We start from the raw sequence: 14315 nt of genomic DNA on the forward strand, positions 1-14315 counted from the left end.
TGAAGCCTTCAAGGAGGTCTGAGTCTGTTTCACGGATAAGGTCGCATTTGGATTATAACACCTTGTACTGTGTTTAGGTTGCAGTGGGGGGAGCTGGCTACCAGGATAGGAGCGTACTGTTTTTGCTTGAGTAGGGTGCCTGAGTGGTCCTTCTGTGACACTTCAACAAGAAGGCCACCGGAAGTGAGTTTTTTTGCATTGTAGTTTCTGCCTATCATTTTATCCAGAGTCCTAGCAATGAGAAAAACAGACAATGCAGCAATTGGTTCATTGTCTAGAAGCGGGTGGACAATCAGGAAATGAGGAAAATGTAGAGGGTCAGGTCGAGTTCTGGCAATGCTTTCATTGGTGCGGTTCCTTTTCAGGGACCGATAAGGTTTTTTAGAGGAAGTACTCATACGATATAGATATACTGACGGTCCCTAAAATGACGCCTGTGGTTCACCGTTTTATTCACAGGAAAGTCCCGGAGCCCCCCGACTGGTAAACAGACGGCCCGTTGGCCGGGCTTGGCCATGGCCCCGACAGCCACCATTCATGGTTCTTACCCTTCACCTTACAACCTATCGCTACAATGCAGATGACAGCTTCAATATGGGGCATAAGGGTCCGTGGTGGTGCCAAGCACCATCACCTTGAGACTCAAGGTGCCCTTGCGGGAGGTGGCGATGCAACGGACGGATGGTAACCGCGAGTATGAGCCATTAAAGGCTATCGCCTTAAAATTCGTCCTGCTCCAGGGTTCGAACCCGGTACCACCTCCTGACCGGACCAGTCGATGTACCAACTGAGCTAACTGGGACGGCTAGCATATTGTGGGGCGAAAGCGAATTGATCGGCGACCTGAAGTTGTAGTATATTTGTAATAAGGGAGTAATTACTCATTGACATCCACCCGCTCGCAGCCATACGGCTACAATGGAAACCTATGCAGCATCCACAGAAACTTCGTAGTTAAAGAAAAATTCGTCCTGTCCCAGGGTTCGAACCCAGTACCACCTCCTTACCGGACCAGTCGCTCTACCAACTGAGCTAACCGGGATGGCTAGCATATGCTAGGGCGAGAGCGAATTGATCAGTAACTTCAAGCTGAAGTAAATTTGTAACATGGGAGCAAATTACTCATTGGCATCCACCCAAGCGAAGCCATACTGCTACCAAGGAAACCTAAGCAGCTTCCAAAGAAACTACATAGTTAAAGAATAATTCATCCATGTCCGGGACTTGAATCCGCTACCACCGTTTCAAGGCAGCAGTCACTCTACCAGCTGATCTAGCTGGGACGGCTAGCATATGCTAGGGCGAGAGCGAATTGATCAGTAACTTCAAGTCGAAGTAAATTTGTAATATGGGAGAAAATTACGGTGAGATGCGCAGCAACGAGCGGGGGCAGTGATAAGCTATCTGCAGGCAGTGACGCCAAGTGTACAATAGCGAGTCGTGGCCGGAGCCGAAAGGAATTAGCGCTGGTGTCGCACCGTCCAGTAACCTGCCCTCGACCCCAACGGAGACAACAGCTCCCAGAAAAAGGGGGAAACAACCCACCGGCGCCGTGGACTTCTAACTTAGCAGCAAGGTGTAGTAAGTTTGCAGTGAGGAGCAAATTACTCATTGGCATCCAACCAGCCATGCGGCTACATAGGAAAGCTATGCAGCTTCACAGGAACTTCGTAGTTACAGAAAAATTCATCCTGGTCCGGGATGCGAACCCGGGACCACCGCTTCACTGGTGCAGTCGCGCTTCCAACTGAACTGACAGAAGTAACCGATTGAATTACAAGAGAAGACAAACATATAGTAGAGGACGGCAGAAAGTTAGGTGGGCAGATGAGATGAAGTTAGGTGCAGCTGGCAAAAGACAGGGTTAATTGAAGAGACATCTGACAAGTGTTTGCCCCACAGAAGGAGTAGTCAGGCTGATGATGATGATGGTATCTAAAGCCCCGAAACTGCGCATAAGCTGTGTGATTCCTAAAATTTCAACACCTAGGGTGCGTAAATTTGCGCTGACATTTCGCACAGCACACGGGTGCCTCTTCGACCGAAATGCGGCGGAGATTCAATCCCTTGACCGTGGCATAAGCGGCCACTAAGCCACCGCAGCGTGTTGATCAAAATCAAGAAGTGACCACAGCCGAGGATCCAAGCACAGAAAAGCCACTTTAGCTTGCTTGTAAAGACTACGTCTCACGTCTTGACCTTTTAGCAGCTGGTTAAAAGCTGTGATTTCAGCTGAGCAAGGTTTGTCTCTGTCAATAGCACTGCTGCCAGTTTCTGGTGTGCTAGCTGTTACGCTCACCTGTCTGGATGAGGCTGCAGGGTGCACAGCATAAGCACAGCCAAGAGGGTTTCCGTGTGCGCCCCCCACTGGCTCTGGCACAGCACGTTCAGGCAGCCCACAAAGGAGTCTGCAACACAACATCTCAGGCCCATTAAGAATGGCCAAAACAAAACTTGGTCCCCATCGTCGTTTTCCCGCTTTCAGTTGGTCTTTTTTTACTGCTTCTTCAGAGGGGCACAAAAGAGAAAAACAGAACTCGTTAGACTAATATGATTACCCTTCACGAACGCTACAAGTATTTCTCCTGCACAGAGAAAAGTGATTGCGCTGATGAGTAGCATATCCTGCCCCATTCACTGTTTTATGACATGCGGGACAGCAATCATACATTTGGCAGAAGTGCATTTAAAGACAGGCTGCATGTTCAGCTACAAGCTCCCAATCTCAGCACAAGAAAGCATTATGCCCAAAGAGTGATGCAGTAGATGCATAACTTGAGACATTTCTCCCCAAAACACTGCAGAGCTGAAAAAAGTCCGACTGGATTACATACTCCGCGAGAAATGATCATCATGTGCCGTATAGCATAATTCAGTCTCTCAGCAAAAAATTTACAAAACATATGTGCCGTTGGGTCTGCTGCTTTATTTTTCAGCAGTATATTTCAAACCTTTGACCGCGAGATTAAATCATTTAGTTGAAAAAAATGGAAGCCAGAAGGTGTGTAGTCGATAAAAAAAATGGTCTGAGCGCAAATGCACGCCACCCTCAGAACATTGCACGGAGTAACCATAGTTGCTGACACGCTCATGGCTTTTCTTCCAAAACATGGCTTCCATAGCTGAATGAAGAAAAAACCCCGCCAGCAGGAAAAAAAAACCATGCAAAATAACTGTAGAAAAATCAAGACCTCGCGATGACAAAGATATACATTTCTCCATGTGACTCGGGAATGGAAAGGGCATCCGTGCACTAGAGGCAAAGTGGGATGAATGTACTGAAGTAAGGAGGATTTCATTAAAAAGCACAGCGCCAAGTTTTCTCTGTATATTTCGTTTATATGCATGTTGATAACTCAGTGAGAAGCAATAAAGAGCAAAGCAAGATGTGAAAAAAAAAACAAGTGCGATGCACTGAGAAGACCAGTGAGGATGGCCATACAGCTGCAGATCTTAGCCCTGCTTTGCTGGGAAAACAACTCCTGGAGGAAGCATGCCTCAGCGAGAACACCCCCTCTCGTGCATATTCTAAATACAAAATGTCTGAAGAAAGAGTGAAGGAAGCACTCACCGGGCAAACTGTGGCACCCCATCTGGAGGCTGCCCAGCAGAGCCGTGTCCCGAAAGCGTGGTTCAGCAGCAAACCAGAGTAGCCAGGCAAAGACCGCACTGGTCAGCGGCACCCTACGTCAGCGGCACAAGACAAGCATCAGCTCAGTTCAAGGAGGAGAGACATGGTCACACAGGTCTCCCATTCCAGGCGAACACCAAGCGCATTATTCTTCATTCTGACGTAATTATAGCGAATCATAAACCCTAGTGACCGAGTGGATAAATAAACTTTATTGACTTATTTTTTTTAGCTGTTTTCTGGTCGAGGCCTATATTTAAGAGCTCCACTGGCTTCTGCAAGCCTGTTGGCTCTTCTCAACCGGAGAATCTGGTCCGCTAGGTCTGACCTGGTCAACAGTGCCTGCCACTGACCTCTGTTTGGACTGGTTATGTGAGGGTCTGTGTTGTGCGATGCACACTCCCATGTTATGTGGTACAGTGTTGACCCGCACCATGGGCGTATGTTCCTTGCGAAAACCCTCACAGGCGAAGCAGGCGCATTCATCGCCGAGATTAACTGAGCTGATACCACATTTAGTGCCGCCTGCTCATCAGGATTTACGAATGAAAGAGTAAGGTCACTTTCAACGTCCTAATGATGCAATTTGCATTCTCGTCATCCTTTCGTCATCCTCGACTGATAAACTACAACTTTCATCTCTATTCGGAGTAGAGCTCAAAATTTCTAGCAATACCAAATTTGTGTGCCTGCTTTTTTCGCAGTCCCTTTCGTCAGGACAGACGGGAAGGTAATCTGGTAGCAAAGATGCACGAGTTTCCCATTTCTCTTACAAGCATGCCCTGGAAACTCATGCAAAACGCCATCTACAGACATTCTCCACTCAAACCATTTTTTCCATTCTTTACAACACAGTTTTCAGAAAAATTTGTCATATCAAATGCAGCTAGCCGTCTTGTTCATTGTTTGCATACTGTTCACGTTCTAGCCAACAAACTGGTGCTATTTTATTACATTTCGTGAAAGCCTTTGAAAAGATATCACATGAACATTCATTAGTAAAAATTTCAGAATATGCCGTCCGATATCTTAAAATGAATCAAATAAATCCTGAATAATCGGTCACAGTTTGTTGCTGTGACCGATTGCTGTGAATAGCAATTTCCTGCCAGTAACTTAAGGCATCTCCCAATGATTCGTACTAGGTCTGCTTATATTCCTAGTTTACATTATTATTGACTTACTGACCAATGCAGTACCCTCTAATAATGCTTGTTGACTTATTCGTATGTATTGCGCACTTGATATTGGTCTGTGGTTTATGGGGGTTTAACGTCCCAAAGCGACTCAGGCTATGAGGGACGCTGTATTGGAGGGCTCCCGATAATTTTGACCACATCTGGTTCTGACATCGTACAGAACGTGCACTGGCATCGCACAGTATGGGAGCCTCTGGCATTTCGCCTCCATCGAAATACGGCACTGCAGTTATTAATATCAGAGTCATTAAGGACTCTGCTTAAGACTTCAATCAAACAGCGCTTCAAGAGAACCTCAACTGCATTTAGGAATGATGTGACAATTGGTTAATGAGACTTACTGCTCGTAAATACTTACTGCTCGTAAATGTAAACGCTTGCCCTTCCACCAACATCGTAACCCACTTGGTATCCCATTTTGTCACGTAGTGGTGACGGCAGTCCAGGCAGCTAAGACAGCAAGAAGGGCTTAAAAAAAACTATCTATTTGACTAACCACACTTCACATCACTTTATTCACCTTAAAGGTCCCCTTCAGGGGGTATTACATATGGGGTGGGTTAATATATTCATCAACAAGTACAAGTCATTGCCTTGAAATATAAGTGTTTACAGTATATTAGAAAATACAGACGGGTGCGTGATGGCAGCGACATCAGTGGCGACGGCATTCCAGTCCACAACACTCCAGGGAAAAAAGGAGCCTGGAAAAGTTGCAGTATGGGACACAAGGCGGGCAATCTCAAACGGATGGGCAGTGCGGTGAGATATGTGGTTCGCACGAGTAATGTGGGGTGGTTAATTTAGAGAGCTATGGAAAAACTTGTGGAGCAAACAGAGGCTGGCGATGCGGCGGCGAGCTGCGAGGCTTTCGAGACCGGAATTTGTCTTCAGAGCTGAAACGCTCGTGGCATTTGAATATGCGGAGGGAACGGAACGAATGGCGCAGTTTTGAACTGATTCGAGTGCATCTGTTAGGTATACATGCTTAACAAGGTGATGGTTCGGGCTAGTGCGTATGTGTTATGATCCATAGAAAAGCAACACGGGACAAACACAAGCGCTAAACTTCCACTAAGGCTTTATTTGGTGCACACAGAATTAATACATGAAGAAAAGAACAATACCTGTCAGATTAGACAATATAATTTGTGAACAAAAGCTTAAAAAGCACATGCAACACATTTCACCGGTTGGCATACTGCTCAGAGTCCAAAAATGCCGTCTTTCTTTGTCAGCAATAATGACGGACTGCTGACGCACATTTCAGGTCCAGCTCTTTCGATTGCGGCAGCCTCGATAATTTCCTCTGTTAATTTATCCGCATTATGACGGACTGCTGACGCAGCTTTCAGGTCCAGCTCTTTCGATTGCGGCAGCCTCGATAATTTCCCTTGTTAATCTGTCCGCATTTCTACCAATCACCTCGCATTCTTTAAAGCCAGGCTTGCATTTGTGAGCATGACAGTGCCATGCCAAATTGCTGGAACCACCGTCCCTAACTTCCATATGCTGCTCACTTAACTGCTCATTAAGGCATCTGCCTGACTGCCCAATATACGCCTTGCCGCATGAAAGCGGGATACTGTAGACTATTTCCTCAGTGAATTGCACGAAAGGGTTTCTATGCCGAATCGTGCAACTATTCTGAAGCCTGCTGTCGGGACAGGTGGCCTTGCAAATGCGGGAAAATTTTTCCGGTGCAGACATATACACCTTCACTCCCACTTTTTGTGCTACCTTCTTGAGGGAGTGTGACAGCTTGTGGATATATGGCACCATCACTAACTTGAGCTGCCCCCTTCGCCATCAGTTCCAGCCTTCTTGGCCTTTTCCTGCTGATGCAAGACTCTTATTAGTTTCGGTCGCTGAGAGCTTGCATCACGTCTCCACAGCTATCATCTGGATTGTCCCGTGACGCACCCTCTGCGTATGCCGTGCTACTAAAGAAGTGACAGACGGCTCCTGACTTCATTCTACGTGCAGCAGCAGTGGCGAAAACTTCTTTGTTGCCTATCGCCTAAAATTGACCCTCAAACCTTTGGAAAACGCCGTCGTCACCGAAACTGGTTATCATCGCCATGCGCTTCCACACGTCTACGCAGCTATCACCTGGATTGTCCCGTGACCCACCCCCTGCGTATGCCTATAGCTAGTAAAGAAGAGACGGATGGCTCCTGACTTCATTCTATGTGCAGCAGCAGTGGCGGCAACTTCTCCGTCGCCTTTCGCCTAAAATTGACCCTCAAACCTTTGGAAAACGCCGTCGTCACCGAAACTGGTTATCATCGCCATGCGCTTCCACACGTCTACGCAGCTATCACCTGGATTGTCCCGTGACCCACCCCCTGCGTATGCCTATAGCTAGTAAAGAAGCGACGGACGGCTCCTGACTTCATTCTATGTGCAGCAGCAGTGGCGGCAACTTCTCCGTCGCCTTTCACCTAAAATTGACCCTCAAACCTTTGGAAAACGCCGTCGTCACCGAAACTGGTTATCATCGCCATGCGCTTCCACACGTCTACGCAGCTATCACCTGGATTGTCCCGTGACCCACCCCCTGCGTATGCCTAGCTAGTAAAGAAGCGACGGACGGCTCCTGACTTCATTCTATGTGCAGCAGCAGTGGCGGCAACTTCTCCGTCGCCTTTCACCTAAAATTGACCCTCAAACCATTGGAAAACGCCGTCGTCACCGAAACTGGTTATCATCGCCATGCGCTTCCACACGTCTACGCAGCTATCACCTGGATTGTCCCGTGACCCACCCCCTGCGTATGCCTAGCTAGTAAAGAAGCGACGGACGGCTCCTGACTTCATTCTATGTGCAGCAGCAGTGGCGGCAACTTCTCCGTCGCCTTTCACCTAAAATTGACCCTCAAACCTTTGGAAAACGCCGTCGTCACCGAAACTGGTTATCATCGCCATGCGCTTCCACACGTCTACGCAGCTATCACCTGGATTGTCCCGTGACCCACCCCCTGCGTATGCCTAGCTAGTAAAGAAGCGACGGACGGCTCCTGACTTCATTCTATGTGCAGCAGCAGTGGTGGCAACTTCTCCGTCGCCTTTCACCTAAAATTGACCCTCAAACCATTGGAAAACGCCGTCGTCACCGAAACTGGTTATCATCGCCATGCGCTTCCACACGTCTACGCAGCTATCACCTGGATTGTCCCGTGACCCACCCCCTGCGTATGCCTAGCTAGTAAAGAAGCGACGGACGGCTCCTGACTTAATTCTATGTGCAGCAGCAGTGGCGGCAACTTCTCCGTCGCCTTTCGCCTAAAATTGACCCTCAAACCTTTGGAGAACGCCATCGTCACCGAAACTGGTTATCATCGCCACGCGCTTCCACACGTCTCCACAGCTATCACCCGGATTGTCCCGTGACCCACCCTCTGCGTATGACGTGCTACTAAAGAAGCGACGGACGGCTCCTGACTTCATTCTACATGCAGCAGCAGTGGCAACAACTTCTCTGTCACCTTTTGCCTAAAACTGACCCTCACACTTCATGTAACTTCTTCATGTCTGGTCTTTCTGTGTCTGTGTAAAAATTAGTTCTGTCTTTACTTTTGTTACACGATGTTACACCAACTAGCCCAGCAAGAGGTACTGTTAATCAGACTTCTTCAGGTTAGGGCCTATAGTTTATTCGCAGTTTATGCATACATTTTTGTCTCCACTGCTGCTGCTGTTGGTATTTCCATTTTTTATGCTGTGTCCTTACCGCTTGGTGCTATCTTGAAATGGCTCTTACTGAAACATGTTCGTCATGCCGTGAAGATATTGCAGACAAGGACATTACCCATGACATGCGCTGAGTGTGATGGCAAATTCCATATTGGAAAATGCAGTGGCTTCAGCGAACGATCATTCGGAAAGATGAAAGAGACTACAAAAAAGTCCTTGAAATGTATGGCTGGCTACGCTTTCCTGAAATGCATCAGGCTCGCCGGCCATGAGTGACAACTTTCAGGCCGAACTGGAAGAGATAAACTAGAAATTGTCTCACATTCTTGTCTTGGACGCCAAACTACAGAAGCTGATGAACTTGCAGGAAACCATGCTCAGCACTGAAAAATCTGTTCAGCGCTTATCTGGTATCCACGCTCTGTCCTGTTGGTTTCTTCCTCGTCCCTTGTCTTTATTGCACGGTTTCAAGACGCACTCTACTACTAGTCACCAACTAGCCCGCCTCTCTCTATTATTTTATCTGATGATTACGAGGAGCTTAAGAGCATCTTAACCAGACAAGACGAGGAATTTGTCGACCTGCAACGTCGTGTAGAAACTGTCAAACAGTACTGTGAAGAGGCGATTGTCCGAAAACTTAAACAGAACATAAATGAACTAGAACAGTACAGGCGACGGCAGAATTAACATTTAAACTCATGGGGCTTTCTTTTCACGAAAGTGAGAACTTAATGGCCGAACTAAATAACATTGCCAAGCAAGTGGACCTGTCTGAGTTAACTGCTGACTCTGTTGAACAACTACACCGCTTGCCTGAGAACGATGGCTACACACCTGTTATTATTGTTAGATTTGCTACACAAAACCTACAGGCAAAATGGTTCAAGGTGCGAAAGCAACTTGAAGATAAAGAACTGACAGTTTGATTTTATGAGAACTTGACGCCGATGAATAAAAAGAGTTGCGGCGCCTTGCAAAATCAGGTGCCAAACGAAACTGCTACCAGTTTGTGTGGAGATCTGGTGGCAAGATCTTTTCTCGTAAGCAGCCTCCCGCACATGCTATTCGCATTGTAACAGAAAGTTATCTCGACAAGATTGTATAAACTTGTGCAGTGTGAGTATGGGTTGGCTCCTCAAGCAAAATGTTTCATCTTACCATACAGTGTTTCACTAATTTAGTTTACACTGACAAATTGTTTTTAGCAAAAGGAGTTTCTATACTTCATATGAACACAAGAAGTCTAACGAATAAACTAGACCAGGTTGAAAGCCTCATTTCTGAGCTGAATTATCAATTTGATTTTCTAGTGTTTATGGAAGCCTGGTTCACCAACAGTGGAGATGTTCATTATTTAGCGGGGTACAGACATAAATCTATCGTGCACATAAGCGCGGTGGAGGCGTATCTGCCTACATCCAGGATGGTTGTTCCTTTGAATGTCAAACTGATCTTACATGCATGTGTGATGATTTTGAGTCCTTAGCACTCATGCATAAGAACATTGTAATTGTTGCTGTATACAGACACCGCCCGGGCCTCCTTACAAGCTTTTTTAGTTACTTTGATTATGTCCTACAGTTTGTAAACGTATGCAGAAAGCCTATAATAATATATAACAATACAAGCGTTCAATTGTTGAAACCCATGCTTGAAATGGCTGCAAAAATCTTATTGAGGAGCCTAGAAGAATATCTTTAACTTCAAAGACGATGATTGACCTTTGTTTTACCAATTTCCCGAAGTTTAATACGTGCTGTGGGGTGCTTGGTTCAGATGTTAGTGATCATTTGCCAATATTTGCTGTATTTCCAACACAAAGACATGTCGAAACACCAGCCTATACCAAACAACCCATAAACAGAAAAGGCATAGGTTTGTTCCTTTTCTTTCTTGAAAATGTCCAGCGAACCGATGTTTACGCATAGCCAAATCCATCTTGTTCTTATGATAACCTTATTGCCAAGGTACAAGCCATGCAGAGACAACTCCTTCCTGTTCTTATGATAAGGTTATTGCCAAAATACAAGCCAGTTATATTGCCGTGTTTCCCCATATCCCTGTTCGTAAGTATAATAAGATGAGGAAGCCATGTGTTACAACTGAGCTCTACAAGCGCATAAAATACAAGCATTGGTTGTTTAATCAGTTCCTACGAACAAGAAACATTAAGATATTAGAATAATTCAAGAAACTTCAAAATAGATTGAGTGGGAACCTAAAGAAGGCAAAATGAATATTGTCAAAGCAGATTTGACAACTCTTTGTGTAACCCTCGGAGAGCTTGGCAAACGTTTCGTGAGATGACGGGAAATAACCCTGCAGCCGTACCGCCTGAAATAGAGATAGATGGCACACGCTGTTGCGGAAAACCATTAGCAAATATATTCAACATTCATTTTGCGGAAACAGGCGCAGGAAACTCTGCACCTCCTTCGTGTTTCGGTAGTTTTAGGCTGTGATATCAGTGACCACTACCCGATTTATGTACTTGTACAAGGCATCAAAAAGCAAACAACTGAGTTACCCGCTGTGAAAACAACACAGTGCATCTCACCCGTGACCCTTGAAGCGTTTCGTTCAAATATTATAAACGAAGGTTGGAATGATGTATTTTCTTTCGATGTAGCCGATGATGCATATGAGCTATTCATTTCTCGTTTTAAGTCATTATATCATGATCATTTTAAAGATAAGGTAATCAAAAAGTCAAGAAGAAACCATAAACCTTGGATCAACCACAAATCTCTAAAAATGATTAAAAAGAAATCCAATTTGTTCAAGAAATTTATGAAAACAAAGTCGCTGGCTGATCGACAAAGATTCAAAGAGTATCGAAATAAATTAGCTACTCATTTAAGAAATGAAAAAAAGAACCTATCTGCATAACGAGTTTATGTGCGAAAATTGCGATGGAAGCGCTCAAGTCTGGATGAAAATAAACAAACTACTTGATTTAAAATCAAGTTCTGCGGGTGTTACCATTGTTACTCTTGAAGTTCATAAGGTAGAAGGAATCGAGCTTGCAGAAAAGGCTTTTAGCTAGCCCACAAACTGCTATTAAAAATGAACTTGTCTGTATTGTTGTTAATTGCCGCAGTCTAAAAAACAAAACTGACCAATTCCTCTCACTCTTACAAATGACGAGCGCACATGTGGTAATTGGAACCGAGTCATGGCTGGACAGCAACATAAATGATGGTGAAATATTTCCTCCATCCTATACCACGTATAGGAAGGATCGCAATGTACGCGGTGGTGGTGTGTTCATTCTCGTTCATAGCAGTTTGAGAAGCGTGTCTGTTAACTTAGACAACGATTCCTCTGAAGCTGTCTGGTGCAGGGCACGGCTGGGCGATGGTACTTCTTTGGCAATTGGCTCTTTTTATAGGACGCCCGGTTCAACCTGCGCACAGCCATTTTTTGAACTTAGCAACACATTATTAGCCTTAGACGCAACACATATTATCCTTGCCGGTGATTTTAATATGCCCAGCGTAGAATGGTCTTGTTTTAAACCAGTAATTCGCACTGCATCCCTCTTGTATACCGCTTTCCGTGAAGTAATTGGTGCTCACTCATTATTTCAGTTTGTTCAAACCCCTACCAGACTCGGCCTTACCAGTGCTAATGTGCTAGACTTGTTTTTCTGCAATGACCCTAGCCTAGTCTCGTCTGTCATAACGCTGCCAGGCATAAGCGACCATGATGTAGTTTTAGCAAAAGTATCCTGTAATGCTATGAAGACCCACCACACCCAACCACGCAAAGTGTCTTTTTATGAAAAAGGGGATTATGCTTCGCTATCACAGGAACTCGACGCATTTTTTCCTGAGTTTCTTTCACATCAGCCATCCCTGAATATTGATTCCTTCTGGAACTTGTTTAAAACTAAAATTTTGTCACTGACGCAGACTTTCATCCCATCCCGCTTGATTTCAGCCAAGCGTCGTGACGATATGCATTGGATGAATAGACAGTTGCGGGCAATGATCAACCGGCGGAAACGACTCTTTCGCAGATATTGTGATACGCCCGCACTAACTTTGTACTCCGAGATGAAAAAGCAAACTAAGAACTTATCGAAAGAAATCCGTAAAGCGAAAAGGGCATACTTCAGCACACTAGGCCAACAACTAAATACAAACCCAAAGGCAGTCTGGAAATATGTTAAAAATAAGAGAAACAGCAGGGTCTCTGCGCCTGATATACTAGACGCAACCGATTTTGGAAGGGATTCAAAAGGTAAAGCGAGAAGTTTCAATCTTTATTTCCAATCGGTGTTTTCCGATCCCATTAATACACATACTGACTTTCAATCTTCCAGCACCCTGACCAGAATGAATGACGTAGAAATTTCTGAACGGGGGATCATGCTTTTATTACAGAAAATTAAAGTTACATCAGCACCAGGGCCTGACAACATTTCCAATTACGTTTTGAAAAATTGTGCAGCTTCAGTTGCCCCGTATCTCGTTGCATTATTTCAGAAATCGTTAGAGAATTCTTCTTTGCCCCTTGACTGGAGAAGTGCCAATGTCGTTCCGATTCATAAGAGTGGTGATAAAACTAAAACATGTAACTATAGGCCCATATCGCTGACGAGCGTGTCGTGCAAAACACTGGAACATGTCATTTATACTCAGTTAATTAGCCATCTACAAAACAATAGTTTTTTCTGTTCGACACAACATGGATTTAGGTCCGGCTTCTCATGTGAAACACAGCTCGTGGAATTCACACATGACATTTCTGTTTCCTTAAACTCCGCCGGTCAGGTAGATTGTATATTTTTAGATTTTCGAAAAGCGTTCGATTTAGTTGCTCACAACCTATTGTTACAGAAGCTTTCAAAATTAAATATTCCTACCTCACTCTTATCCTGGATTGAGGCGTATCTTGCGGAAAGGAGACAGTGCGTGGTTATCGACGGTGTCAGCTCGGAAAGTGTGGGTGTAACTTCAGGTGTTCCGCAGGGGTCGGTTTTGGGCCCTCTTCTATTTCTCATTTTTATAAATGACCTCACTAGTAACATTTCAAGTATAATCAGACTTTATGTTGATGACTGTTGTATCTACCGCAATATTTCTTCTGAAGCAGATGCAATTTCACTACAGCATGACCTCAACTCTGTATTCTCTTGGTGCAACAACTGGAATATGGCACTAAACATCTCCAAATGTAATCTGGTCCGGTTTACAAAAAAGAAACAATTCCTCCAAACAGACTATTTCCTTGGTAGCACTGAATTATCCGCAGTTTCAACTTATAAGTACTTGGGAGTCTTTTTTTCTACTGACCTATCATGGAATACACACGTAAATTACATATCTGCTAAAGCCAGTCGCACATTAAACTTTCTCAGACGTAACTTTAAGGACGCTCCCCTTACGCTGAAGGAGACATTATACATGTCTACTGTACGTCCGATACTTGAGTATGCTTCCGTGGTTTGGGACCCGCATACAAAACTGAATATTGAGGAGCTGGAGCGCGTCCAGAAACGGGCTGCTAGGTTTGTGTCCGCCGATTACAATTTCCAAAAAAGTTCTTCTGGTTTGCGCGAGAAGTTGGGATGGCCATTACTTGAAAACAGGCGCAAATATTTGAGACTCTCTTTCTTTTATAATGTGCTTAATAATAAAACTGGAATTCCAAAAGAGAAATACATTAGTGAACCCAGCTACATTTCCGCCCGCACTGACCACCCACTTAAGGTGCGCGAGTACAATTGCCGTATAAACGTATTCAAATATAGTTTTTTCCCGCGAACAGTGCATGATTGGA

The 14315-nt window shown here is 44.9% G+C and overlaps 1 protein-coding gene across 1 annotated transcript in view; it reads right to left on the reverse strand.

Annotated features, from left to right (window-relative positions):
- LOC144127799 (uncharacterized) overlaps positions 1-14315 on the reverse strand; it is a 482923-nt gene that overhangs the window by 207021 nt on the left and 261587 nt on the right. The window contains exons 15-16 of the mRNA XM_077660716.1: positions 3572-3684; positions 2300-2408 (exon numbers count right to left, since the gene is read on the reverse strand). Coding sequence (XP_077516842.1) covers positions 2300-2408; positions 3572-3684 — 222 coding nt within the window. The remainder of the gene's footprint in view (positions 1-2299; positions 2409-3571; positions 3685-14315) is intronic.

The sequence above is a fragment of the Amblyomma americanum genome, chromosome 4 (assembly GCF_052857255.1).
Source record: "Amblyomma americanum isolate KBUSLIRL-KWMA chromosome 4, ASM5285725v1, whole genome shotgun sequence".
NCBI classification, from domain to species: Eukaryota; Metazoa; Arthropoda; class Arachnida; order Ixodida; family Ixodidae; genus Amblyomma; species Amblyomma americanum.